The sequence below is a fragment of the Hemitrygon akajei genome, chromosome 5 (genome assembly GCF_048418815.1).
Source record: "Hemitrygon akajei chromosome 5, sHemAka1.3, whole genome shotgun sequence".
Taxonomy (NCBI): Eukaryota; Metazoa; Chordata; class Chondrichthyes; order Myliobatiformes; family Dasyatidae; genus Hemitrygon; species Hemitrygon akajei.
This window is the reverse complement of record NC_133128.1, coordinates 110,787,350-110,815,163: the sequence shown is the minus strand read 5'-3', so window position 1 is coordinate 110,815,163 and position 27,814 is coordinate 110,787,350. Positions and strand designations below refer to the sequence as shown.

At 48.8% G+C, this 27,814-nt stretch overlaps 1 protein-coding gene across 3 annotated transcripts in view; it reads right to left on the bottom strand.

The window, feature by feature from the left end:
- slc23a3 (solute carrier family 23 member 3) overlaps window positions 1-19,818 on the bottom strand; it is a 104,136-nt gene extending 84,318 nt beyond the window's left edge. For 2 of the 3 annotated variants that reach the window (XM_073046186.1, XM_073046188.1), the window contains exon 1: window positions 19,550-19,818. In XM_073046186.1, coding sequence (XP_072902287.1) covers window positions 19,550-19,660 — 111 coding nt within the window. In that variant the 5' untranslated portion in view covers window positions 19,661-19,818. The remainder of the gene's footprint in view (window positions 1-19,549) is intronic. The other variant, XM_073046187.1, reaches the window with a different exon arrangement.
- Window positions 19,819-27,814: the final 7,996 nt, after the last annotated feature.

Sequence of the window (27,814 nt, the reverse complement as noted above, 5' to 3'; positions counted from 1 at the left end):
CAGTGCAGGAATGGACAGTGTGGGAACGGACAGTGCGGGAATGGACAGTGTGGGAACGGACAGTGCGGGAACGGACAGTGTGGGAGCGGACAGTGTGGGAACGTACAGTGCGGGAACGGACAGTGCGGGAGCGGATAGTGTGGGAACGGACAGTGTGGGAACGGACAGTGTGGGAGCGGACAGTGTGGGAACGGACAGTGTGGGAGCGGACAGTGCGGGAACGGACAGTGCGGGAACGGACAGTGCGGGAATGGACAGTGCGGGAATGGATAGTGGGAACGGACAGTGCGGGAACGGACAGTGTGGGAGCGGACAGTGTGGGAACGTACAGTGCGGGAACGGACAGTGTGGGAGCGGACAGTGTGGGAACGTACAGTGCGGGAACGGACAGTGTGGGAGCGGACAGTGTGGGAACGTACAGTGCGGGAACGGACAGTGTGGGAACGGACAGTGCGGGAACGGATAGTGTGGGAACGGACAGTGTGGGAATGGACAGCGTGGGAGTGGACAGTGTCGGAGTGGACAGTGTGGGAACGAACAGTGTGGGAGTGGACAGTGTGGGAACGGACAGTGTCGGAGTGGATAGTGTGGGAACGGACAGTGTGGGAACGGACAGTGTGGGAGCGGACAGTGTGGGAGCGGACAGTGCGGGAACGGACAGTGTGGGAGTGGACAGTGTCGGAGCGGACAGTGTGGGAATGGACAGTGTGGGAACTGACAGTGTGGGAACGGACAATGTGGGAACGGACACTGCGGGAGCGGACAGTGTGGGAACGGACAGTGTGGGAGCGGACAGTGTGGGAACGGACAGTGTGGGAACGGACACTGCGGGAGCGGACAGTGTGGGAACGGACAGTGTGGGAGCGGACAGTGTGGGAATGGCCATTGCGGGAATGGACAGTGTGGGAACTGTCATTGTGGGAGCGGACAGTGTGGGAGCGGACAGTGTGGGAACGGACAATGTGGGAACGGACAGTGCAGGAACGGACAGTGCGGGAGCGGACAGTGTGGGAACGGACAGTGTGGGAGTGGACAATGTGGGAACGGACACTGCGGGAGCGGACAGTGTGGGAACGGACAGTGTGGGAGCGGACAGTTTGGGAACGGACAGTGCTGGAACGGACTGTGCGGGAATGGACAGTGTGGGAACTGTCATTGTGGGAACGGACAGTGTGGGAACGGACAGTGCACGAACGGACAGTGCGGGAGCGTACAGTGTGGGAACGGACAGTGTGGGAGTGGACAGTGCAGGAGCGGACAGTGTGGGAACGGACAGTGCGGGAACGGACAGTGTGGGAACGGACAGTGCGGGAATGGACAGTGTGGGACAGTGCGGGAACGGACAGTGTGTGAACGGACAGTGTGGGAACGGACAGTGCGGGAACGGATAGTACGGGAACGGACAGTGTGGGAACGGACAGTGCGGGAATGGACAGTGTGGGACAGTGTGGGAACGGACAGTGCAGGAACGGACAGTGTGGGAATGGACAGTGTGGGAACGGACAGTGTGGGAGTGGACAGTGCGGGAACGGACAGTGTGGGAGCGGACAGTGCAGGAGCGGACAGTGCGGGAACGGACAGTGTGGGAACGGACAGTGTGGGAGCGGACAGTGTGGGAACGGACAGTGCGGGAGCGGACAGTGCGGGAGCAGACAGTGCGGGAATGGACAGTGTTGGAACCGACAGTGCGGGAGCGGACAGTGCGGGAGCGGACAGTGCAGGAACGGACAGTGCGGGAGCGGACAGTGCGGGAGCGGACAGTGTGGGAACGTACAGTGTGGGAACGGACAGTGCGGGAGCGGATAGTGTGGGAACGGACAGTGTGTGAACGGACAGTGCGGGAGCGGACAGTGCGGGAACGGACAGTCTGGGAGCGGACAGTGTGGGAACGTACAGTGCGGGAACGGACAGTGCGGGAGCGGATAGTGCGGGAGCGGACAGTGTGGGAACGGACAGTGTGGGAGCGGACAGTGCGGGAACGGACAGTGCGGGAGCGGACAGTGTGGGAACGGACAGTGTGGGAGTGGACAATGTGGGAACGGACAGTGTGGGAGTGGACAATGTGGGAACGGACACTGCGGGAGCGGACAGTGTGGGAACGGACAGTGTGGGAGCGGACAGTGTGGGAACGGACAGTGCGGGAACGGACAGTGCGGGAATGGACAGTGTGGGAACGGTCATTGTGGGAACGGTCATTGCGGGAATGGACAGTGTGGGAACTGTTATTGTGGGAACGGACAGTGTGGGAACGGACAGTGCAGGAACGGACAGTGCGGGAGCGGACAGTGTGCGAACGGACAGTGTGGGAGTGGACAGTGCAGGAGCGGACAGTGTGGGAATGGACAGTGTGGGAGTGGACAGTGCAGGAATGGACAGTGTGGGAATGGACAGTGCGGGAATGGACAGTGTGGGAACGGACAGTGCGGGAACGGACAGTGTGGGAACGGACAGTGCGGGAATGGACAGTGTGGGACAGTGCGGGAACGGACAGTGTGGGAACGGACAGTGCGGGAACGGATAGTGTGGGAACGGACAGTGTGGGAGTGGACAGTGCGGGAGCGGACAGTGTGGGAACGGACAGTGCAGGAATGGACAGTGTGGGATAGTGCAGGAACGGACAGTGTGGGAATGGACAGTGTGGGAACGGATAGTGTGGGAACGGACAGTGTGGGAGTGGACAGTGCGGGAACGGACAGTGTGGGAGCGGACAGTGCAGGAGCGGACAGTGCGGGAATGGACAGTGCCTGAACGGACAGTGCGGGAGCGGACAGTGCGGGAGCGGACAGTGCGGGAACGGACAGTGCGGGAGCCGACAGTGCGGGAGCGGACAGTGCGGGAGCGGACAGTGCGGGAATGGACAGTGTGGGAATGGACAGTGCGGGAGCGGACAGTGCGGGAGCGGACAGTGCGGGAACGGACAGTGCGGGAGCGGACAGTGCGGGAGTGGACAGTGTGGGAGCGGACAGTGTGGGAGCGGACAGTGTGGGAACGTACAGTGTGGGAATGGACAGTGCGGGAGCGGACAGTGTGGGAGCGGACAGTGTGGGAACGTACAGTGCGGGAACGGACAGTGCGGGAGCGGATAGTGCGGGAACGGACAGTGTGGGAACGGTCAGTGCGGGAGCGGACAGTGCGGGAACGGGCAGTGTGGGAGCGGACAGTGTGGGAACGTACAGTGCGGGAACGGACAGTGCGGGAGCAGATAGTGCGGGAGCGGACAGTGTGGGAACGGACAGTGTGGGAGCGGACAGTGTGGGAATGGACAGTGTGGGAGCGGACAGTGTGGGAGCGGACAGTGTGGGAATGGACAGTGTGGGAGTGGACAGTGTGGGAACGGACAGTGTGGGAGCGGACAGTGCGGGAACGGACAGTGCGGGAACGGACAGTGTGGGAGCGGACAGTGTGGGAACGTACAGTGCGGGAACGGACAGTGCGGGAGCGGATAGTGTGGGAACGGACAGTGTGGGAACGGACAGTGTGGGAACGGACAGTGTGGGAGCGGACAGTGTGGGAACGGACAGTGTGGGAGCGGACAGTGCGGGAACGGACAGTGCGGGAACGGACAGTGCAGGAATGGACAGTGCGGGAATGGATAGTGGGAACGGACAGTGCGGGAACGGACAGTGTGGGAGCGGACAGTGTGGGAACGTACAGTGCGGGAACGGACAGTGTGGGAGCGGACAGTGTGGGAACGTACAGTGCGGGAACGGACAGTGTGGGAGCGGACAGTGTGGGAATGGACAGTGTGGGAATGGACAGTGTGGGAATGGACAGTGTGGGACAGTGCGGGAACGGACAGTGCGGGAACGGACAGTGCAGGAATGGACAGTGTGGGAACGGACAGTGCGGGAATGGACAGTGTGGGAACGGACAGTGCGGGAACGGACAGTGTGGGAGCGGACAGTGTGGGAACGTACAGTGCGGGAACGGACAGTGCGGGAGCGGATAGTGTGGGAACGGACAGTGTGGGAACGGACAGTGTGGGAGCGGACAGTGTGGGAACGGACAGTGTGGGAGCGGACAGTGCGGGAACGGACAGTGCGGGAACGGACAGTGCGGGAATGGACAGTGCGGGAATGGATAGTGGGAACGGACAGTGCGGGAACGGACAGTGTGGGAGCGGACAGTGTGGGAACGTACAGTGCGGGAACGGACAGTGTGGGAGCGGACAGTGTGGGAACGTACAGTGCGGGAACGGACAGTGTGGGAGCGGACAGTGTGGGAACGTACAGTGCGGGAACGGACAGTGTGGGAACGGACAGTGCGGGAGCGGATAGTGTGGGAACGGACAGTGTGGGAATGGACAGCGTGGGAGTGGACAGTGTCGGAGTGGACAGTGTGGGAACGAACAGTGTGGGAGTGGACAGTGTGGGAACGGACAGTGTCGGAGTGGATAGTGTGGGAACGGACAGTGTGGGAACGGACAGTGTGGGAGCGGACAGTGTGGGAGCGGACAGTGCGGGAACGGACAGTGTGGGAGTGGACAGTGTCGGAGCGGACAGTGTGGGAATGGACAGTGTGGGAACTGACAGTGTGGGAACGGACAATGTGGGAACGGACACTGCGGGAGCGGACAGTGTGGGAACGGACAGTGTGGGAGCGGACAGTGTGGGAACGGACAGTGTGGGAACGGACACTGCGGGAGCGGACAGTGTGGGAACGGACAGTGTGGGAGCGGACAGTGTGGGAATGGCCATTGCGGGAATGGACAGTGTGGGAACTGTCATTGTGGGAGCGGACAGTGTGGGAGCGGACAGTGTGGGAACGGACAATGTGGGAACGGACAGTGCAGGAACGGACAGTGCGGGAGCGGACAGTGTGGGAACGGACAGTGTGGGAGTGGACAATGTGGGAACGGACACTGCGGGAGCGGACAGTGTGGGAACGGACAGTGTGGGAGCGGACAGTTTGGGAACGGACAGTGCTGGAACGGACTGTGCGGGAATGGACAGTGTGGGAACTGTCATTGTGGGAACGGACAGTGTGGGAACGGACAGTGCACGAACGGACAGTGCGGGAGCGTACAGTGTGGGAACGGACAGTGTGGGAGTGGACAGTGCAGGAGCGGACAGTGTGGGAACGGACAGTGCGGGAACGGACAGTGTGGGAACGGACAGTGCGGGAATGGACAGTGTGGGACAGTGCGGGAACGGACAGTGTGTGAACGGACAGTGTGGGAACGGACAGTGCGGGAACGGATAGTACGGGAACGGACAGTGTGGGAACGGACAGTGCGGGAATGGACAGTGTGGGACAGTGTGGGAACGGACAGTGTGGGAACGGACAGTGCAGGAACGGATAGTGTGGGAACGGACAGTGTGGGAGTGGACAGTGCGGGAGCGGACAGTGTGGGAACGGACAGTGTGGGAACGGACAGTGCAGGAATGGACAGTGTGGGACAGTGCAGGAACGGACAGTGTGGGAATGGACAGTGTGGGAACGGACAGTGTGGGAGTGGACAGTGCGGGAACGGACAGTGTGGGAGCGGACAGTGCAGGAGCGGACAGTGCGGGAACGGACAGTGTGGGAACGGACAGTGTGGGAGCGGACAGTGTGGGAACGGACAGTGCGGGAGCGGACAGTGCGGGAGCAGACAGTGCGGGAATGGACAGTGTTGGAACCGACAGTGCGGGAGCGGACAGTGCGGGAGCGGACAGTGCAGGAACGGACAGTGCGGGAGCGGACAGTGCGGGAGCGGACAGTGTGGGAACGTACAGTGTGGGAACGGACAGTGCGGGAGCGGATAGTGTGGGAACGGACAGTGTGTGAACGGACAGTGCGGGAGCGGACAGTGCGGGAACGGACAGTCTGGGAGCGGACAGTGTGGGAACGTACAGTGCGGGAACGGACAGTGCGGGAGCGGATAGTGCGGGAGCGGACAGTGTGGGAACGGACAGTGTGGGAGCGGACAGTGCGGGAACGGACAGTGCGGGAGCGGACAGTGTGGGAACGGACAGTGTGGGAGTGGACAATGTGGGAACGGACAGTGTGGGAGTGGACAATGTGGGAACGGACACTGCGGGAGCGGACAGTGTGGGAACGGACAGTGTGGGAGCGGACAGTGTGGGAACGGACAGTGCGGGAACGGACAGTGCGGGAATGGACAGTGTGGGAACGGTCATTGTGGGAACGGTCATTGCGGGAATGGACAGTGTGGGAACTGTTATTGTGGGAACGGACAGTGTGGGAACGGACAGTGCAGGAACGGACAGTGCGGGAGCGGACAGTGTGCGAACGGACAGTGTGGGAGTGGACAGTGCAGGAGCGGACAGTGTGGGAATGGACAGTGTGGGAGTGGACAGTGCAGGAATGGACAGTGTGGGAATGGACAGTGCGGGAATGGACAGTGTGGGAACGGACAGTGCGGGAACGGACAGTGTGGGAACGGACAGTGCGGGAATGGACAGTGTGGGACAGTGCGGGAACGGACAGTGTGGGAACGGACAGTGCGGGAACGGATAGTGTGGGAACGGACAGTGTGGGAGTGGACAGTGCGGGAGCGGACAGTGTGGGAACGGACAGTGCAGGAATGGACAGTGTGGGATAGTGCAGGAACGGACAGTGTGGGAATGGACAGTGTGGGAACGGATAGTGTGGGAACGGACAGTGTGGGAGTGGACAGTGCGGGAACGGACAGTGTGGGAGCGGACAGTGCAGGAGCGGACAGTGCGGGAATGGACAGTGCCTGAACGGACAGTGCGGGAGCGGACAGTGCGGGAGCGGACAGTGCGGGAACGGACAGTGCGGGAGCCGACAGTGCGGGAGCGGACAGTGCGGGAGCGGACAGTGCGGGAATGGACAGTGTGGGAATGGACAGTGCGGGAGCGGACAGTGCGGGAGCGGACAGTGCGGGAACGGACAGTGCGGGAGCGGACAGTGCGGGAGTGGACAGTGTGGGAGCGGACAGTGTGGGAGCGGACAGTGTGGGAACGTACAGTGTGGGAATGGACAGTGCGGGAGCGGACAGTGTGGGAGCGGACAGTGTGGGAACGTACAGTGCGGGAACGGACAGTGCGGGAGCGGATAGTGCGGGAACGGACAGTGTGGGAACGGTCAGTGCGGGAGCGGACAGTGCGGGAACGGGCAGTGTGGGAGCGGACAGTGTGGGAACGTACAGTGCGGGAACGGACAGTGCGGGAGCAGATAGTGCGGGAGCGGACAGTGTGGGAACGGACAGTGTGGGAGCGGACAGTGTGGGAATGGACAGTGTGGGAGCGGACAGTGTGGGAGCGGACAGTGTGGGAATGGACAGTGTGGGAGTGGACAGTGTGGGAACGGACAGTGTGGGAGCGGACAGTGCGGGAACGGACAGTGCGGGAACGGACAGTGTGGGAGCGGACAGTGTGGGAACGTACAGTGCGGGAACGGACAGTGCGGGAGCGGATAGTGTGGGAACGGACAGTGTGGGAACGGACAGTGTGGGAACGGACAGTGTGGGAGCGGACAGTGTGGGAACGGACAGTGTGGGAGCGGACAGTGCGGGAACGGACAGTGCGGGAACGGACAGTGCAGGAATGGACAGTGCGGGAATGGATAGTGGGAACGGACAGTGCGGGAACGGACAGTGTGGGAGCGGACAGTGTGGGAACGTACAGTGCGGGAACGGACAGTGTGGGAGCGGACAGTGTGGGAACGTACAGTGCGGGAACGGACAGTGTGGGAGCGGACAGTGTGGGAACGTACAGTGCGGGAACGGACAGTGTGGGAACGGACAGTGCGGGAGCGGATAGTGTGGGAACGGACAGTGTGGGAACGGACAGTGTGGGAGCGGACAGTGCGGGAATGGACAGTGCGGGAACGGACAGTGTGGGAATGGACAGTGGGAACGGACAGTGCGGGAACGGACAGTGTGGGACAGTGTGGGAACGGACAGTGTGGGAGTGGTTATTTGAGGCTTTAACTCTTTGAGGTTTCAGCACAGAGAGACTTGAGTGAGAGAAGCCATAAAAGCTGTAGGTAGATTATTTTCTCCCCAGTTTAATTTTTGTTTCCTTTTTTATATTTACACAGTTTGAACAATATGGATGTCAGGCAGGATAACTGAATGCTCCTCTTACAAGATGTGGGAAGGCTCCCTGCTTTCAGTGTCCCTGATGACTACGCCTGCAAGAAGTGCATCCAGCTGCAGCTTCAAACACTCGGTATTAAGGAGTTGGATCTTGAAATGGGTGAACTCCAGTTCATTCAGGAGGCTGAGAGGTTGATAGATAGGACAAATAGTTTGTTTAAACACATTAAGACATCTTTGTTGACAGTACTGACTTTGGAAGCAGCTGATAGCTACTGCACAACCTCCAGATCACAGCATCTAATCCCTATAAATGGCCACCCCCAACACTAACCATAAGCAATAACTCCACCATAGTAATTTAAACTCCAGAATGGAGGTTAACGAGGAGGACAATTTCAATAAAGACAAGTCGGGGACCTAGATGATGACAACGTGGGCCAAAAACAAAGTGGCAGGGTGAAGTGATACTGCATCTCCAGTACGAGATCTACAAACACTAGAGGGATATTTCACCCATTGCCCGAGTAATCACATCCTTTTTGCCTACCACGGGAGTTCTCTGGGGTCATTCTGGTAGCAGTTTACATTCCACCTCAGGCCAATGTCAAGCAGGCTTTTGATGATCTGAGCATTGGGATCAACATGCACAAAACAGCACACCCTAATGCCTTTACCATAGTTTTGGGAGATTTTAACCAGGTCAGTCTGAAAAAAATCACTAAGCAACTACCATCAGTAGATCACCTGCAATACCAGAGGAAACAACACACTGGACCATTGCTACACCACCATCAAGAATGCCTATCGTGCTATTCCACGCCCTCACTCCGGGAAGTCTGATCACCTGTACTTCTACTCCCTGGGTATAGGCAGAGACTGAAGACTGCAGCACCAGTAGTGAGGACCAAGAAGGTATGGACAAGGGAAGCACAGGAACGCCTACAGGACTGCTTTGAATCGGTGGACTGGATTGTATTCAGGGATTCATCTTCAAACCTGCATAAGTATGCTGCAGTTGTTACCAACTTCATTAAAACCTCTGTGGATGAGTGTGTGCCCACAAAGACTTACTGTACATTCCCAAACCAACAGCTGTGGATGAACCAGGAGGTTCGCTGTCTGCTGAAGGCTAGATCTGTGGCATTCAAGTCTGGCGACCCAGGCCTGTACCAGAAAACAAGGTATGATTTGTGAACGGCTATTTCAAGGGTAAAGAGACAATTTTGAATGAAGTTGGAGGTGACATCGGATGCATGACAACTCTGGCAGGGTCTGCAAGACATTACTTCCTACAAAGCGAAACTCAATAGTGTAAATGGCAGCGATGCTTCACTACCAGATGAACTCAACGCCTTCTATGCACAGTTTGAAAGGGAGAACACAACTACAGCTGTGAAGATCCCTGCTGCACCTGATGACCCTGTGATCTCTGTCTCAGAGGACGATGTCAGATTGTCTTTAGAGTGAACCCTTGCGAGGCGGAAGGTCCCAATGGAGTACCTGGTAAGGCTCTGAAAACCTGTGCCAACCATCTAGTGGGAGTATTCAAGGACATTTTCAACCTCTCACTGCTACAGGTGGAAGTTCCCACTTGCTTCAAAAAGGCAACAATTATACCAGTGTCAAAGAAGAATAATGTGGGCTACCTTAATGACTATCGCCCAGTAGCACTCACATCGACAGTGATGAAATGCTTTGAGAGGTTGGTCATGACTACACTGAACTCCTGCCTCAGCAAGGACCTGGACCCACTGCAATTTGCCTATCACCACAATAGGTCAATGGCAGATGCAATCTCAGTGGCTCTCCATACGGCTTTAGACCACCTGGACAACACAAACACCTATGTCAGGATGCTGTTCATCGACTATAGCTCAGCATCTAATACCATCATTCCCACAAACCTGATTGAGAAGTTGCAGAACCTGGGCCTCTGTACTTCCCTCTATAATTGGCCTGGTACTCAACGTCAGTAAGATGAAAGAGCTGATTGTGGACTTTCGGAAGGGTAAGACAAAGGAGCACACACCAATCCTCATAGAGGGATCGGAAGTGGAGAGAGTGAGCAGCTCAAGTTCCCGGGTGTCAAGATCTCTGAGGATCTAACCTGGTCCCAACATATTGATGTAGTTATAAAGAAGGCAAGACAGCAGCTATACTTTATTAGGAGTTTGAAAAGATTTGGCATGTCAAGAAATATACTCAAAAACTTCCATAGTTGTACCATGGAGAGCATTCTGACAGGCTGCATCACTGTTTGGTATGGAGGGGCTACTGCACAGGACTGAAAGAAACTGCAGAAGGTTGTAAATCTATTCATCTCCATCTTGGGCACTAGCTTACAAAGTATCCAGGACATCTTCAGGGAGCAGTGTCTCAGAAAGGCAGCGTCTATTATTAAGGACCTCCAGCACCCAGGGAATGCCCTTTTCTCACTGTTACCATCAGCTAGGAGGTACAGAAGCCTGAAGGCACACACTCAGTGATTCAAGAACAGCTTCTTCCCTTCTGCCACCTGATTCCTCAATGGAGATTGAATCTTTGGACACTACTTCACTTTTTTTTTAATGTACTGTATTTCTGTTTTTGCATGTTTTTTTTAATCTACTCAATATACGTAATTGATTTAGTTGTTTACTAATTATTATTTGTAAAATTTAATTAATTTATTTATTTTCTCTGCTCGATTATGTATTGCATTGAACGGCTGCTGCTATGTTAACGAATTTCATATCACATGCTAGTGATAATAGACCTGATTCTGATTCTGGTCATCCATGTATGGAGCCAAAAGAGACTGGGGAGATCTTAAATGGATTTACCCAGGAGATAGTCACAGAGTCTGTAGATATGAGGCAAAGCAGCGGTGAAGTCATGGACCCCATACAGATTACGGGGGAGGAGGTGTTTGCTGTCTTTGGGTGGATAAATCACCAGGGACTCTCAAGGTGTTCCTTCAGATCCAGTGCAGGTAAGTGCAGAAATTGCAGGGGCCCTAGCAGAGATATTTAAATCATCCTTAGTGATAGATGAGGTACTGGAAGATTAGAGGACGGCTAATGTTGTTCTGCTGTTGGAGAAAGGTTTTTCAAGGAAGTTACCAGGAAAGTCGATGAAGGCAAGACTGTGGAAGTTGCCTACATGAACTTTAGCAAGGCACTTGACAAAATCCCGCATGGAAGTTTGGTCAAGAAGGTTCAGTCACTTTGCATTCAGATGAGGTAATAAATTGAATTGGACACTGGCTTTTTGGGAGAAGCCAGAGAGTGGTAGTAGATGGTTGCCTCTCTGACTGGATAATGTGGTTAACTGGATCAGCAAATTCGCAGATGACACCAAGATTGGGTGTGTAATGAACAGCGAGGAAGGACATCATGGCTTGTAGCGGGATCTGGACCGGCTGGAAAAATGGGCTGAAAATGGCGGATGGAATTTAATGCAGACAAGTGTGAGGTGTTGTGCTTTGGTAGGACCTGCCAGGGTAGGTCCTAATCAATGAAAGGTACAGCATCGAGGAGTGTGGTAAAACAAAGGGATCTGGGTATACAGGTCCGTCACCCATTGAAAGTGGCAGCACAGGTAGAGAGGGTCACAAAGAAAGCTTTTGGCACATTGACCTTCCTAAATCAATGTATTGAGTACAGGAGATTGGATGTTATGTTGAAGTTGTATAAGACATTGGTGAGACCTGATTAGGATTACTGTGTGGAGTTTTGGTCACCTACCTGCAGGAAAAATGTAAATAAGGTTGCCAGAACTGTAGGACTTGAGTTATAAGGAAAAAAATGAATAGGTTAGTACACCACACTTGGAGTATTGTGTGCAGTTTTGGGTTCTTTATTTTAAAAAAGATATATGGACATTGAAGAGGGTTCAGAGAAGATTCACGAGAATGATTCCAGGAATGAAAGGGTTACTGTAAGAGGAATGTCTGGCAGCTCTTGGGCTGTATTCCCTGGAGTTCAGGAGAATGAAGGGGGATCTCATAGAAACATTCCAAATGTTAAAAGGCCTGAACAGATTAGATATGGCAAAGTTATTTCCCATGGTCGGTGAGTCTAGGACAGGAGGACACAACTTCAGGAGTGAAGGACGTCCATTTAGGACAGAGCTGCAGAGAAATTACTTTAGTCAGGGGGTGGTAAATCTGTGTTGGCGCATGGCCTAGTGGGCAAGGCATCAGACTAGTAACCTGAAGGTCACTGGTTCGAGCCTCAGCTGAGGCAGCGTGTTTGTGTCCTTGAGCAAGGCACTTAACAACACACTGCTTTGCGACGACACCGGTGCCAAGCTGCATGGGTCCTAGTGCCCTTCCCTTGGACAACATCGGTGGCGTGGAGAGGGGAAGGCCTGCAGCTTGGGCAACTGCCGGGTTCCCATACAACCCTGTCCAGGCCTGCGCCCTGGAAACTCCAGGCGCAGATCCATGGTCTCTCGAGACCGACGGATGCCACCATGGTAAATCTGTGGCATTTGTTGCCATGAGTGGATGTGGAGGCCAAGTCATTGGGTGTATTTAAGGCAGAGATAGATAGGTTCTTGATTAGCCAGGGTATCAAAGGGTCTGTGGTAAAACCAGGGGAGTGGGGATGACTGGAAGAATTGGATCAGCCCTGATTGAATGGTGGAGTAGACTCAATGGGCTGAATGGCCTACTTCTGCTCCTCTCTCTTATGGTCTTAATTCCTTGGAAAGTAGAAAATTGAGGAGAGATTTGATAGAAGTATACAAAATAATGAGGGGTATAGATAGGGTAAATACAAGCAGGCGTTTTCCACTGAGGTTGGGTGGGAGTACAACTAGAGATCATGGTTTAAGGGGAATATGAGGGGAAACTTCTTCACTCAGAGGGCAGTGAGAGTGTGGAACGAGCTGCTAGCACAACTAGGAGATATGATTTCAATTTCAATCCATGAACACTACATCACTTTTTTTTCTTTCTTTTTTCGTTAATTAATTTATATATATATGGAAAAAGTTTTGAACCCTTTGCAGTTACCTGGTTTTCTGCATTAATCACTCATAAAACGTGGTCTGATCTCATCTAAGTCACAATAATAGACAAACATAATCTGCCTAAACTAATAACACACAAACAATTGTACATCTTCTCGTCAATACTGAGTACACCACTTAAACAATCACAATCTAGGTTCAGAAAAGTGCGTGAACCTTTGGGGTCATGCCTTCGACAAAAGCTATTTGGAATCAGGTGTTCCAGTCAATGAGATGAGATTGGAGGTGTGGGTTGTAGAGGTACTCTGCCCTATAAAAAATGCACATAAAGTCAGGTAACTGACAGAACCTTCTCTTCTCGAGAAACTGGAAAAGGCTACAAAAACATTTATAAAGGACTGACTGCTCATCAGTCCACAGTGAGAGAAATTGTCTACAAATGGAGGAAATTCAGTACTGTTGCTACTCTCCCTAGGAGTGGGTGTCCTGCAAAGATCACACCAAGAGCAAAGCAGAAGGGGATGAAAGAGAACCCAAGAGTAAGAGCAAAAGACCTGCAGAAATCTGTGGACAATCAGGAGAAAATCTGAACAAGAATGGTATTCATGGAAGGACACCACAGAGGAAACCACTGTTCTCCAAAAAAACATTGCTGCACAGCTCAAGTTTGCAAAAGACCATTTATATTTTCCACAGTGCTTCTGGGACTGTGTTCTGTGGACAGATGAGAATAAAGATTTAGAGGATGCAATTGTCTAAAGAATTGTACAAAGGCAGACCATTATCAGAACTAAGTGTCTGCGCTGATTTTGTTCATTTACAATTAATCACAGGAACATGGCAGCGTACACTGGATGAATTTCTCCATTGATAACTGTTAGAAACTAATACATTGTTTTATAGTTCTGTAGAGGTTTGTTCTTATTTTCTTTATTTCACTTAAATACATAAATTCTTACTCAGTTAAATGTAATTTGTCTTTTTTATACTTTTTAACTATTTCCATGAAACTTTGGCTAATTGGGGCAGTCACTTAATTGGGCCAAAATGTACTGGTCCCAATGTGATAAACTTGTAATAAACCTGATTCTGATTCTAACTGAGGTCAGGGCTTTATTCACTGGGGCACAGGAGAATGAGGGAAGATCTTACAGAGGTATACAAAATTATGAGGTTGCAGAGTGAATGTATGTAGGCTTTTCTCCTCGAGTTGGGTGAGACTAGAAATAGAAGTCATAGGTGAGGGGCAAAAGTTCAATATTTACAGGGATGTTGCTGGGACTTGAGGACTGGAGTTATAGGAAAAGGTTAGATAGGTTAGGACTTTATTCAGTGGAGCTTAAGAGAATGAGGGTAGATTTGACAGAGGTATACAAAATTATGAGGATATAAGTAAGGTAAATGCATATGGACCTTTTCCACCGAGGTTGGGTGAGACTAGAACTAGAGGTCATGGGTCAAGGGTGAAAGGTGAAGTGTTTAAGGGGAACATGAGGTAGAACTTCTTCACTCAAGGTAGGGGTTAGAGTGTGGAATGAACAGCCAGTGGAAGTGGTGGATGTGGTTTTGATTTCGACATTTAAGAGAAAATCGTATAGGTACATGGATGGGAGGGGTATGGAGGGCTATGGTCCAGATGTAGCTTGAGGGTACTATGCAGAGTAACAGTCCTGCATGGACTAGAAGGGTCAAAGAGCCCGTTTCTGTGCTGTAGTGGTCAATGACTCTATGACAAGGCATTCCAACATTCCGTGCTGACTCCAGCCAAGCGTTAAGTTAAATGCCAGTCAGTAATTGCGGGTTAAGTTTTTACAGACTTCCCCAGCAGCACAGTAACGACTCCTCGGGAAAGTGCGAATGCAAAGGAAGTGGGTGGCTGTGCAGCACAGGAGGGAAGGGAAAGGAGTGGGAGAGCTATAGTGATAGGGGATTCGATTGTAGAAAGGCGTTTCTGCGGCCGCAAACGAGACTCCAGGATGGTATGCTGCCTCCCTGGTGCAAGGGTCAAGGATGTCTCTGAGCGGCTGCAGGACATTCTGGAGTGGGAGGGTGAACAGCCAGTGGTCGTGGTGCACATAGGTACCAATGATATAGGTAAAAAATGGGATGAGGTCCTACAAGGTGAATTTAGGGAGTTAGGAGATAAACTAAAAAGTAGGACCACAAAGGTAATAATCTCTGGATTACTACTAGTGCCACGTGCTAGTCAGAGTAGAAATAAGAGGATATTTCAGATGAATACGTGGCTTGAAAAATGGTGCAAGGGGGAGGGATTCAAATTTCTGGGGCATTGGAACCAGTTCTGGGGGAGGTGGGACTGGTACAAACAGGACGGTCTGCACCTGGGCTGGACTGGAACCAATGTCCTAGGGGGAGCGTTTGCTACTGCTGTTCAGGAGGCTTTAAACTAATGTGGCAGGAGGATGGAAACAAGTGCAGAGAGACAGAGGTGTGTAAAATAAGGGTAGAAGCAAAAAGTAGTAAGGTGAAAAGTAAAAGTGGCAGGCAGGCAAATCTAGGGCAAAAAGCAAACAGAGCCGCTTTTCAACATAATTGTATAAGGGCTAAGAATGTTGTAAAAACAGGCCTGAAGGCTTTGTGTGTCAATGCGAGGAGCATTCGTAACAAGGTGGATGAATTGAATGTGCAGATAGTTATTAATGAATATGATATAGTTGGGATCACAGAGACATGGCTCCAGGGTGACCAAGGATGGGAGCTCAACATCCAGGGATATTCAATATTCAGGAGGGATAGACAGGAAAGAAAAGGAGGTGGGGTAGCATTGCTGGTTAGAGAGGAGATTAACACAATAGAAAGGAAGGACATTAGCCTGGAGGATGTGGAATCGATATGGGTAGAGCTGCATAACACTAAAGGGCAGAAAACGCTGGTGGGAGTTGTGTACAGGCCACCTAACAGTAGTAGTGAGGTTGGGGATGGCATTAAACAGGAAATTAGAAATGCGTGCAATAAAGGAACAGTAGTTATAATGGGTGACTTCAATCTACATATAGATTGGGTGAACCAAATTGGTAAGGGTGCTGAGGAAGAGGATTTCTTGGAAGGTATGCGGGATGGTTTCCCGAACCAACATGTCAAGGAACCAACTAGAGAGCAGGCCATTCTAGATTGGGTATTGAGCAATGAGGAAGGGTTAGTTAGCAATCTTGTCGTGCGAGGCCCCTTGGGTAAGAGTGACCATAATATGGTGGAATTCTTCATTAAGATGGAGAGTGACATAGTTAATTCAGAAACAAAGGTTCTGAACTTAAAGAAGGGTAACTTTAAAGGTATGAGACGTGAATTAGCTAAGATAGACTGGCAAATGATACTTAAAGGGTTGACGGTGGATATGCAATGGCAAGCATTTAAAGATCGCATGGATGAACTACAACAATTGTTCATCCCAGTTTGGCAAAAGAATAAACCAGGGAAGGTAGTGCACCTGTGGCTGACAAGGGAAATTAGGGATAGTATCAAATCCAAAGAAGAAACATATAAATTAGCAAAAAAAAGCAGCACACCTGAGGACTGGGAGAAATTCAGAGACCAGCAGAGGAGGACAAAGGGCTTAATTAGGAAAGGGAAAAAAGATTATGAGAGAAAGCTGGCAGGGAACATAAAAACTGACTGTAAAAGCTTTTATAGATATGTGAAAAGAAAAAGATTGGTCAAGACAAATGTAGGTCCTTTACAGTCAGAAACAGGTGAATTGATCATAGGGAACAAAGACATGGCAGACCAATTGAATAACTACTTTGGTTCTGGCTTCACTAAGGAGGACATAAATAATCTTCCGGAAATAGTAAGGGACTGAGGGTCTAGTGAGATGGAGGAACTGAGGGAAATACATGTTAGTAGGGAAGTGGTGTTAGGTAAATTGAAGGGATTAAAGGCAGATAAATCCCCAGGGCCAGATGGTCTGCATCCCAGAGTGCTTAAGGAAGTAGCCCAAGAAATAGTGGATGCATTAGCGATAATTTTTCAAAACTCCTTAGATTCTGGATTAGTTCCTGAGGATTGGAGGGTGGCTAATGTAACCCCACTTTTTAAAAAAGGAGGGAGAGAGAAACCGAGGAATTATAGACCGGTTAGTCTGACATCGGTGGTGGGGAAAATGCTAGAGTCGGTTATCAAAAATGTGATAACAGCACATTTGGAAAGAAGTGAAATCATCGGACAAAATCAGTATGGATTTGTGAAAGGAAAATCATGTCTGATGAATCTTATAGCATTTTTCAAAGATGTAACTAGTAGAGTGGATAGGGGAGAACCAGTGGATGTGGTATATTTAGATTTTCAAAAGGCTTTTGACAAGGTCCCACACAGGAGATTAGTGTGCAAACTTAAAGCACACAGTATTGGGGGTATGGTATTGATGTGGATAGAGAATTGGTTGGCAGACAGGAAGCAAAGAGTGGGAGTAAATGGGACCTTTTCAGAATGGCAGGCAGTGACTAGTGAGGTACCGCAGGGCTCAGTGCTGGGACCCCAGTTGTTTACAATATATATTAATGATTTAGACGAGGGAATTAAATGCAGCATCTCCAAGTTTGCGGATGACACAAAGCTGGGCGGCGGTGTTAGCTGTGAAGAGGATGCTAAGAGGATGCAGGGTGACTTGGATAGGTTAGGTGAGTGGGCAAATTCATGGCAGATGCAATTTAATGTGGATAAATGTGAGGTTATCCACTTCGGTTGCAAGAACAGGGAAACAGATTATTATCTGAACGGTGGCGAGACCTGGGTGTCATTGTACACCAGTCATTGAAGGTGGGCATGCAGGTACAGCAGGCGGTGAAAAAGGCAAATGGTATGTTGGCATTCATAGCAAAAGGATTTGAGTACAGGAGCAGGGAGGTTCTACTGCAGTTGTACAAGGCCTTGGTGAGACCGCACCTAGAATATTGTGTGCATTTTTGGTCCCCTAATCTGAGGAAAGACATTCTTGCCATAGAGGGAGTACAGAGAAGGTTCACCAGATTGATTCCTGGGATGGAAGGACTTTCATATGAAGAAAGACTGGATCGACTAGGCTTATACTCACTGGAATTTAGAAGATTGAGGAGGGATCTTATTGAAATGTATAAAATTCTAAAGGGATTGGACAGGCTAGATGCAGGAAGATTGTTCCCGATGTTGGGGAAGTCCAGAACGAGGGGTCACAGTTTAAGGATAAAGGGGAAGCCTTTTAGGACCGAGATGAGGAAAAACTTCTTCACACAGAGAGTGGTGAATCTGTGGAATTCTCTGCCACCGGAAACAGTTGAGGCCGGTTCATTGGTTATATTTAAGAGGAAGTTAGATATGGCCCTTGTGGCTAAAGGGATCGGGGGTATGGAGAGAAAGCAGGTACAGGGTTCTGAGTTGGATGATCAGCCATGATCATACTGAATGGCGGTGCAGGCTCGAAGGGCCGAATGGCCTACTCCTGCACCTATTTTCTATGTTTCTATGTTTCTATGAAACAGGTATCCTCTCCGTTAAAAACACAACCTATATATAACAGCTTCAATATAAAAGAAAAGCTATTAAAGTTCAAAATTCAAAGTCAATTTGTTATCAATGTGCTTATATTTACTGCCCTGAGTGAGATTCATCTTCTTGCAGGCATTTACAGGAAAATAAATACAATAGATTAATACCAAATGGTGTGAGGCATTGTTAGAACATTGAATGAAGGAATAAACTTTAAGGACAATCTTAGTTGGTGAAAAGGTTATAAAGTTCACAACTTGGAGGAAAGCCCTTTAGCCCATCGAATCTGTGCTGACGTTAGCTCCAATGTTATTTTTAAGCTCTACACATGGCCATTCACTCTTCCCAGATTCTCTTACTCACCATTACCCCAGGTCGGCAATTAACAGCAGCCAATTAAGTTTAAAGTTCAAAGCTGATTTATTATTAAAGCAAGTATATGTCACCACATACTACCTTGAGATTTATCTTCTTGCAGGCATTTACAGGAAAATAAGAAATAAAATAAAATTTACGAAAAACTTGTCCCGAAGAAGGGTCTCAGCCCGAACTGTTGATTGTTTATTCATTTCCATAGACTGGCAAACAACCAATGTGCAGGAAGAGAAATCGTGCAAATAATAAAAGTAAATTAACACAACAATCCATCTACCCATGGGATGTGGGAGAAAAGCTGGAAGATGTGGGGAGGGAGGGACGGGGAGGGGATGTAAACTCCAGATAGACAGCGCTGGAACCCATGTTGTTGGAGTGGTGAGGCAACAGCCCTACCACCTGAGCCACTCCTTTCAATGGAAAGTCCAGAGTTTAGGAACTCAGTAGACTCATACAGCACAGAATCTGGCCCTTTGGCCCAACCAGTCCATGCTAAACTATTGTACTGCTCAGTGTCATTGACCTGCCCTCCACACCCCTCCCGTCCATGTACCTATCCAACCTTCTCTTAAATATTGCATTCGAACACATCCACCAATTCCACTGGCAGCTTGTTCCACACCCTCACCACCCTCTGAGTGAAGAGACTCCCCTTTAATCCAAATTGAGGGTAAATCGATAGGAATGTACGATGCCTGTGGTTTTTCTTGCTCAATTCTTACATACCTGCACTGCAAACAAGGCACTAAATATCCAGGGAGGTTGCTGGTGTAATGGGTAGCGAGCGATCGCTGGTTTCCTGGCCGGGCTTTGCTCTGAGCTCTGGGTGTCCTCCATTACACCCAGTGATCATCGGTCCACTTCCACAGACGACGTTTGAGCTGGCCCACGTCCCTCAGATACACACAGGCCTGGGCTTGAGCGGAAAAGAGAGGGAGAGAGGACAAGGGGTGAGAGATGACTTTGCTGATTTCCTGGGCAGCATTATACAGTCTGAGTGACCTTTGCACCCTTTGTGTGGGATAGGACACAAATAAATTTACCATTAACCTGGGTGATCTGACTGGGTAATCTAAACTCGTTTCATTTTTCACTAAAGCTTGAGACTTCTCTGCTTTGCACTGGGCAGTCTGCTTAACTATATCAAGATTACAGTCCTAGTAAGCACTGGGCAGCCTGATTAACTATATCATATTGTCCCCATCTCAGTTCTGTTGTTAATTTACTTCCCTTATCATGCTTCTTAACGTTATCTGCCAGTCTGCAATTGGATGGGAAATGCTGGGGAGAAGGTCAGCAATTGCAAGATACTTGTCACAGAAAGATGCTTTTGGTCAGGGTCCGTTACAATTGGCAGGGTTAACATCACTAGATTTGTCTTGGATATCAAGCGCATTGACTGTCTGGTGGTCTTTGTTTTTGTATTTCTTTATTTTCCTGTAAATGTCTGCAAAATCTAAGGTGACATGGATGTACTTTGATCATAAACCTAATTTGACTTTGAATTTGCACACTCTCTAAATCTTCGACATCCTGTAATTGGGCGACCTGTTCAGCACATGAGTTCCTGATACTTATACTCAATGTCATCCATGGCAGAAGTTCATATATCAGCATACATATGATATAAACATGTAATTTGCCTTCTTTACTGGCCTATCTAGTTTCATGGCCACTGTCAGTGAGCAAGGACTTGTATTCCTCATTTTGACATTATCGAGGACATCTTCAAAAGGCGATGCCTCAAAAGGACATTGTGCATCGTGAAGGACCCCCACCACCCAGGATAGGCTTTCTCCTCATTCCTACTGAACGGGAGAAGGTACAGGAGTTTGAAGACACACACTTCTTCCTGTCCGCCATCTGAACCCGCGGACACTAACTTGCTCTCCTTCAGCACTACTTAGTTATTTTTCATCTTTCCTATTGTAATTTATAGTAAGTGTTATGTATTGCACTGTACTGCTGCTGAAAAGCAACGTATTTCATGACATTTGTCAGTGATAGTAAACCTGGTTCTGAATCTAGGACCAAGGTGGTTAAGGGTGGGCCATGGTCTAATTGGTATTTGGCTTATTATTGTTACCCGTACTGGAGTTCAGTGAAAGTCCTTGTTTTGCATGACACTCATACAGATCATTTCTCCGATCAGTGTCCTGAGCTAATACAGGAGAGGAGCGGGAACAGAATGCAGAATATAGTGCTAACATTCAGAGAGAGTGCAGTGCAGGTAGACAATCAGAATCACTGACACAGTCACTGAGTCATAAAGCACAAAAACAGGCCCTTCTGTCCATCCAGTCCATGCTGAACTGCTAGTCCCATCAACCTGCACTGCACCATAACCCTCCCATCTATGTTTCATGATGTCTCTGGGCCTCTAGTCACTGGAGTTTAGAAGAATGAGAGGGAAATCTCATTGAAACCTTTTGAATACTGAAGGGCCTAGGTCATGTGGATGGGAGAGGAAGTTTCCTACAGTGGGTGAGTCTAGAACCAGAGGGCACAGCCTCAGAATACCAAGGATGTTCCTTCAGAGCAGAGATGAGGAGGAATTTCTTTAGCCAGAGGTTTCTTTCACCTTCCATTCATCCACCTGGGCTTTTACGAGCAGTTTCCATCTCCCACCTGAAGTTCATGCAATAAACATTTCAATAAAATTGAAGGAGTACAGAGAACATTTACAAGGATGTTGCTGGGATTTGAGCACCGAGTTATAGGGAAAGTCTGACTTTATTCCCAGAACGATTTGATGAATGAGGGGAGATTGGATAGAGGCATGCAAGATTATTAAGGTATAGAGAGGGTAGATGCAAGCAGGCTTTTTCCACGGATGGTGCGTGAAGCTACAATTTGAGGTCGTAGGTTAAGGGTGAAAGGTGAAATATTTAAGGGGAACTTCTTCACTCAGAGAGTGGTGTGAGTGGGGAACAAGCTGCAAGTGGAAGTGGTCGATGCGGGTTTGATTGCAACATTTAAGAGAGGTTTAGAATATTAGAACTAGCCAAAGAAAAAGAAGGGAAGTAAGTTGTCGAGAGCTGTCAGAATTATTTCCTGCAGTCCCAGAGTCAACTCCCAGAACCAACACGAAGGAGGCCCCAGAACCTGGGACTGCTTTCACTGCCACGTCTCACCTGCAGAGCAGAGTGACCTCCCTTGTCAATAGCAAGAATTCCTGCACAGCGATTAAATCTTTAGCCCTGAATCGGACAATTTAAAGTTCACTATGCTGTGGGTGCCTATAAGTAGTTGTATTATATAGCATATTGTGTATATAGTTGAGTTGCATTCTATACTGAGTTGGAGTTTCGAGCTAAACAGGGAGGAGTGTTGTGTATTTAATAGTTCAGTAATAGTTGAGTGATATTGTAAATATATAGTTTGATTAAACAGCCTTGATTGGTTACATAATACAGTTTGGGCTATCTGTAAAAGTACGTAAATGGCATACGTCATCACACCACCCTGTGATACATGCACACCTCGCTTAAAGTAAAAACCAATGTACATGAGCTATCTCCTGCCTGTCTTACTTTCCTTTCAATTAATTTTTATGATTTGGAGTTACAAAACATAGAGGCCACCACCTACCTCTGACATCTCCCCTAAACTTTCCTCCTTTCACCTTAGAAGGAGGCTCTGTGGTATTAGTCTGTACTGCCAGGGAGAAAGACCCAGGCTGAACACACTATCTGTGCCTCTTGTAATCTTATACACCTCTATTTAGTCAGCTCTCATCCTGCTTCATTCCAAAGAGAAAAGCCCAAGCTCACTCAACCTTTCCTCACAAGTCATGTTCTCTAATCTGTTTGTTAATCCTCCTCTATCCTCTCCTCCACTCCTCCTCCTCAACCTAAATGTTGTTTTAGTGCAAACAAGAGAAAATCTGCAGATGCTGAAAATCCAAGCAACACACACAAAATGCTGGAGGAACTCAGCAGGTCAGGCAGCATCTATGGAAATGAATAGATAGTCAACATTTCAGGCCGAGACCCTTCTTCAAGACTGGAGAAAGAAGATGCGAAGTCAGAGTAAGAAGGTGGGGGGGTGAAGGGAGGAAGAAATACAAGGCAGTAGGGGATAGGTGAAACCGGGAGAGGAAGAGGGGGAGGGGTGAAGTAAAGAACTGGGAAGTCGATTGGTGAAAGAGATAAAGGGCTAGAGAAGGAAGAACCTGATAGGTGAGGACAGAAGGCCATGGAAGAAAGGGAAGAGGGAGGAGCATCAAATGGGGTGATGGGCGGGTAAGAATATAAAGTGAGAGAGGGAAATGGGAATGGGGAATGGTGAAGGGAGGGGCATTACCGGAAGTTTGAGAAATTGACATTCATTCCATCAGGTTGGAGGCTACACGGACGGAATATAACCTGAGTGTGGCCTCATCACAGCAGTATAGGAGGCCATGGATTGATATATTGGAATGGGAATGGGAAGTAGAATTGAAATGGGTGGTCACTGGGAGATCTTAGTTTTTCTGACGGGCAGAGCGTAGGTGCTCAGTGAAGCAGTCTCCCAATCCACATTGTGTCCCACCGATATACAGGAGGCTACTCCGGGAGCACCGAACACAGCATATGACCCCAACAGATTGACAAGTGAAGTATCACCTCACCTGGAAGGACTGTTTAAGGCCCTGAATGGTAGTGAGGGAGGAGGTGTAGGGGCAGGTGTAGCAGCTGTTCCACTTGCAAGGATAAGTGCCAGGAGGGAGATCAGTGGGGAGGGACGACTGGACAAGGGAGTTGCGTAGGAAGTGGTCCCTGTGGAAAGCAGCAAGTGGGAGGGAGGGAAAGATGTGCTTGATGGTGGGATCCTGTTGGAGATGGTTGAAATTACTGAGAAGTTTGTGCTGGACAGGAGTGCTGGTGGGGTGGTAGGTAGTGCTGTTTTATTACTTATTTTTTCCAACTCTGATGACAGTCTGGTAACTGCACAGATACTGCCTGACCTGCTGAGCATTTAATTTGTTTTTATCTGGGATTTTCAGCATCTGAAATGTTTTATTTTTGCCTTTCTTTGCTTTACCTATATTTTAGCTGATCCTATATTGTGATCTGTGGATTTTCCAAAATGATTTTATGTGGAAAGATAAATTATCAGAAATTAAATACAGCTTTATTACAGCAAAATAGGATCTCTCTTCTTGATAGACAATTATTGGACAGTATTGGGTAAGAGAAAAATTAGAATAATTGAGTGCCCTGTAAAAACTGGTCTAGCTATTTAGATTCATAGAGCTAGACAGCATAGAAAGAGGCCCATTGGCCCAACTCCTTCATGTTGACCGAGATTTATGCTAGTCACACTTGTTTGCATTTGATGCTGACATAATCAAAGACCCCACCCATTCCAGACATTCTCTCTTCTCTCTCATCGGGCAGTAGCTTAAAAAAAAGCCTGAAAGCACATACCACCAGGCTCCAGGGTGGCTTCTGCCCTGCTGTTATAAGAATATTGAATGGTTCCCTAGTGTGGTCAGATGGACTCTTGACATCACAGTCTTGCACCTTATTGTCTCCTACAAGAGAACCACAACCTTGTCAATGTTAGGAGGATCGTGGGCCTCAATGACCCAGCGAGCTACGTTGGCTGGAGTCGGGGCTTTATGCTTTGCCTCTTGGTAGGGTCACTCATGCCAAACAGGTCAAAGGGTAGAGGTCAGGTGAAGAGTGGTCCACCAGTCCTCCAGGTTCAGAGGTTCAGCTCAGGGCTAATGTCCCTGACCGGTCAAACAAAACTGTTATGGAATCAACAATGAAGAATCCTTCTACATATGAGTGCAACGGTATTCCTGAGCCTCCACCCGGGACTTGAATGGCTGACAGTAATGAAAGCCAAGAGGATGAAGGAAGCCCTGATCACCACTGACACCAAGACCAAATCTGGTATGGCCAAGGACAAACAGAGATGGTGGACTTTCATTGCTGCCCAAACGGCAGCGGTGTGACGGGCAGTAAGTAAGCAAGTATCTTATTGTTTACCTGCACAGCACTTGCTCTGTAGCTGTTACATCTTATTTGCATTCTTTGATTGCATTCATTTCTGGTGCCTCATTATAGAAAGGATCTGGAAGCTTAAGAGAGGGAGCAGGGGAGATTTACCAGGATGATGCTTGGATTAGGGTTTAATGTAGATAGGTTGATAGGTGAGGCTTTTCTCTTTGGAGAGAAGGAGGAAGGGGGATAACTAGATAGAGTTGTACAAGATGATAAGAGGCATTGACAGAGTGGACAGCCAGAGGTGTTTTCTCAGAGCTAATACTGCAAATATGACGGGGTGTAATATTAAGGTGATTGAAAGAAAGTTAAGGGGGATGTCAGAGTTAGGTGCTTACACAGAGAGTGGTGTGTGCATGAAATGTGCTACCAATGGTGGAGGTAGATTAGGGACATCTATGAGAATCTCAGATAGGCATATGGATGAAGGAGAAATGGAGAGATATGGGGGAGGGAAAGGTTAGAGTAGGTTAACAGGCTAGCACAGCATCCTGAGCATAAGACAGAGGAGCAGAATTAGGCCATTTGGCCCATCGAGACTGATCCACCATTCCATTCTGAATGATGTATTATCCCCATCAACACCATCTCCTGCATTGTCCCGTAAGCTTTGAGGCTTTTATTAATCAAAAGTCTATTGACCTATCAAACTCCACTGTAAATATACCCAAAGTACATAATTGGGTATAATTAAATATAAGTATAGTTTAAATATACCTAAAATCCTTTAGCAAAGTAATGCATGGGAAGTTGGTCAAGGAGGTTCAGTCACTTGGTGTTGAAAATGAGGTGGTAAATTGGATTAAACATTGTCTTCGTGGAAGAAGCCAGAGAGTAATTGTAGATGTTGTCTCTCTGACTGGAGACCTGCGACTAGTGGTGTGCCACAGGGATTGGTACTCATCCATTGTTGCTTGTCTTCAACAATCTGAATGATAATGTGGTTAACTGGAGTAGGAAATTTATGGATGACACCAAGATTGGGGGTGTAGTGGACAGCGAGGAAGACTAGCAGTGGGATCTACCTCAGCCGGAAAAATAGGCTGAAAAATGGCAGATGGGATTTAATGCAGACAATTGTGAGGGGTTGCACTTCAGTAAGACCAACCAGAGTAGGTCTAACATAGTGAACGGTAAGGCAGTGAGGAGTGTGGTAGAACAAGGGATCTGATCCATAATTCATTAAAAATGGCATCACAGGTAGATAGGGTTGTAAAGAAAGCTTTTGGCACATTGGTCAAGATCAATGCATTGAGATCGGGAGATGGGATACTATTCTGAAGACATTGGTGAGGAATGTTATGTGCGGTTTTGGTCACTCACCTACAGGAAAGATGTAAGTAAGATTGAAAGTGCGCAAATAAAATTTACAAGGATGTTGCTGGGACGCAAGGACCTGAGTTATAGGTAAAGGTTGAATAGGTTAGGATTTTATTCCTTGGAACGTATTTGATAATGGTTTACAAAATTTTGAGGGGTATAGATAGGGTAAATGAAAACAGGCTTTCTCCACTTAGGTTGGGTGGGACTGTAACTAGAGGTCATGGGTTAAGGATGAAAGGTGAAATGTTTAAGGGGGAATTTCTTCAATCTGAAGCCTGCTGGTGGTGTAGTGGCATCAGCACAGGACTTTGGAGCGAAGGTTCCCGAGTTCAAATCCAGCCGCCTCCCTTGCACACTTTCCGTCTGTGCTGGTAGCATCCTGGTAGCAACTCAGCCTCATAAAAACAAGAAAACTGGCTAAAAAAACATCATGACTCCACTTGGAGTTGGGAGAGTGTGGACTGAGCTGCCAGTGGTGCATTCAAGCTCAATTTCAACATTTAAGAGAAGTTTGGGTACATACCCCTACATGGATGGTAGGGGTATGGAGATACAGATCAACGTGAGTATTGAATTGAATTGACTTTCTTTCTTATATCCTCACATGAAGAGTAAAAATCTTTATGTTACATCTCCGTCTAAGTGTGCAATGTGCAATTTATAGTGATTTGTAATAAATAGTATGTAGAACAGGACAGTCAGTATAACTTAGAAATACAGTTGTATCAGCGTGAGTTAATCAGTCTGATGGCCTGGCGGAAGAAGCTGTCCCGGAGCCTGTTGGTCCTGGCTTTTATGCTGCGGTACCATTTCCCAGATGGTAGCAGCTGGAAGGTACTGGTTGTGGTAGGTAGTTTAAATGGTTTGGCATGGAGTAAATGGGCTGAATTTTTCTGTGCTGTATTTTTCTATGACTCTTCAAATGTATGTGGCAATAAATTCCACAAATTCACCACCCTCTGGCTTAAGAAATTCCTCCTCATCTCTGTTCTAAAGGATGTCCTTATATTTTGAGGCTGTGCCATCTAGTCTTACACTTCCCACTATAGGAAACATCCTCTCCACGTCCATTCTGTCTGGGCCTTTCAATATGTGTTGGGTTTCAAAGAAATCACCACTCATTCTTCTAAACTTCAGCGAGAACAGACTCGGAGCCATGAAATGCTCTTCATAGATTAACCCTTTCATTCCCAGAATCATTATTGTGAACCTGCTCCAGACCCTCTCTAATGTCAACACATCCTTCCTCAGATAAGGGGCTCAAAGCTGCTCGCTGTACTCTAGGTCTGTGCAATGTCTTATAAAGTGTCAGCATTATATCCTTGCATCTTCCATTCTATCATCAAGTTGGGCCGTGGCAGGAAAGGTGTAACTTAATTATAACTACACACAGAGGCTTTTCCTGGTGTCTCATAGCATAGAAACAGGTCAATCTGCCCACTATGTCTTTGAGTATGCCTGTTGATGCCCCAGGAAAGCATGCATCATAATCAAAGACCCCACCCACTCCAAATTCTCACTCCTTCCCTCTTCTATCAGGCAAAATACAAAAGCCTGACAGCACATACCTCCAAGCACAAGGACAGCTTCTACCCCACTGTTATCAGATTGTTACATGGTTCTTTCTCTGTTAGGTCTTGACCTGACAGTCTACCTCCTTATGGCCTTATTG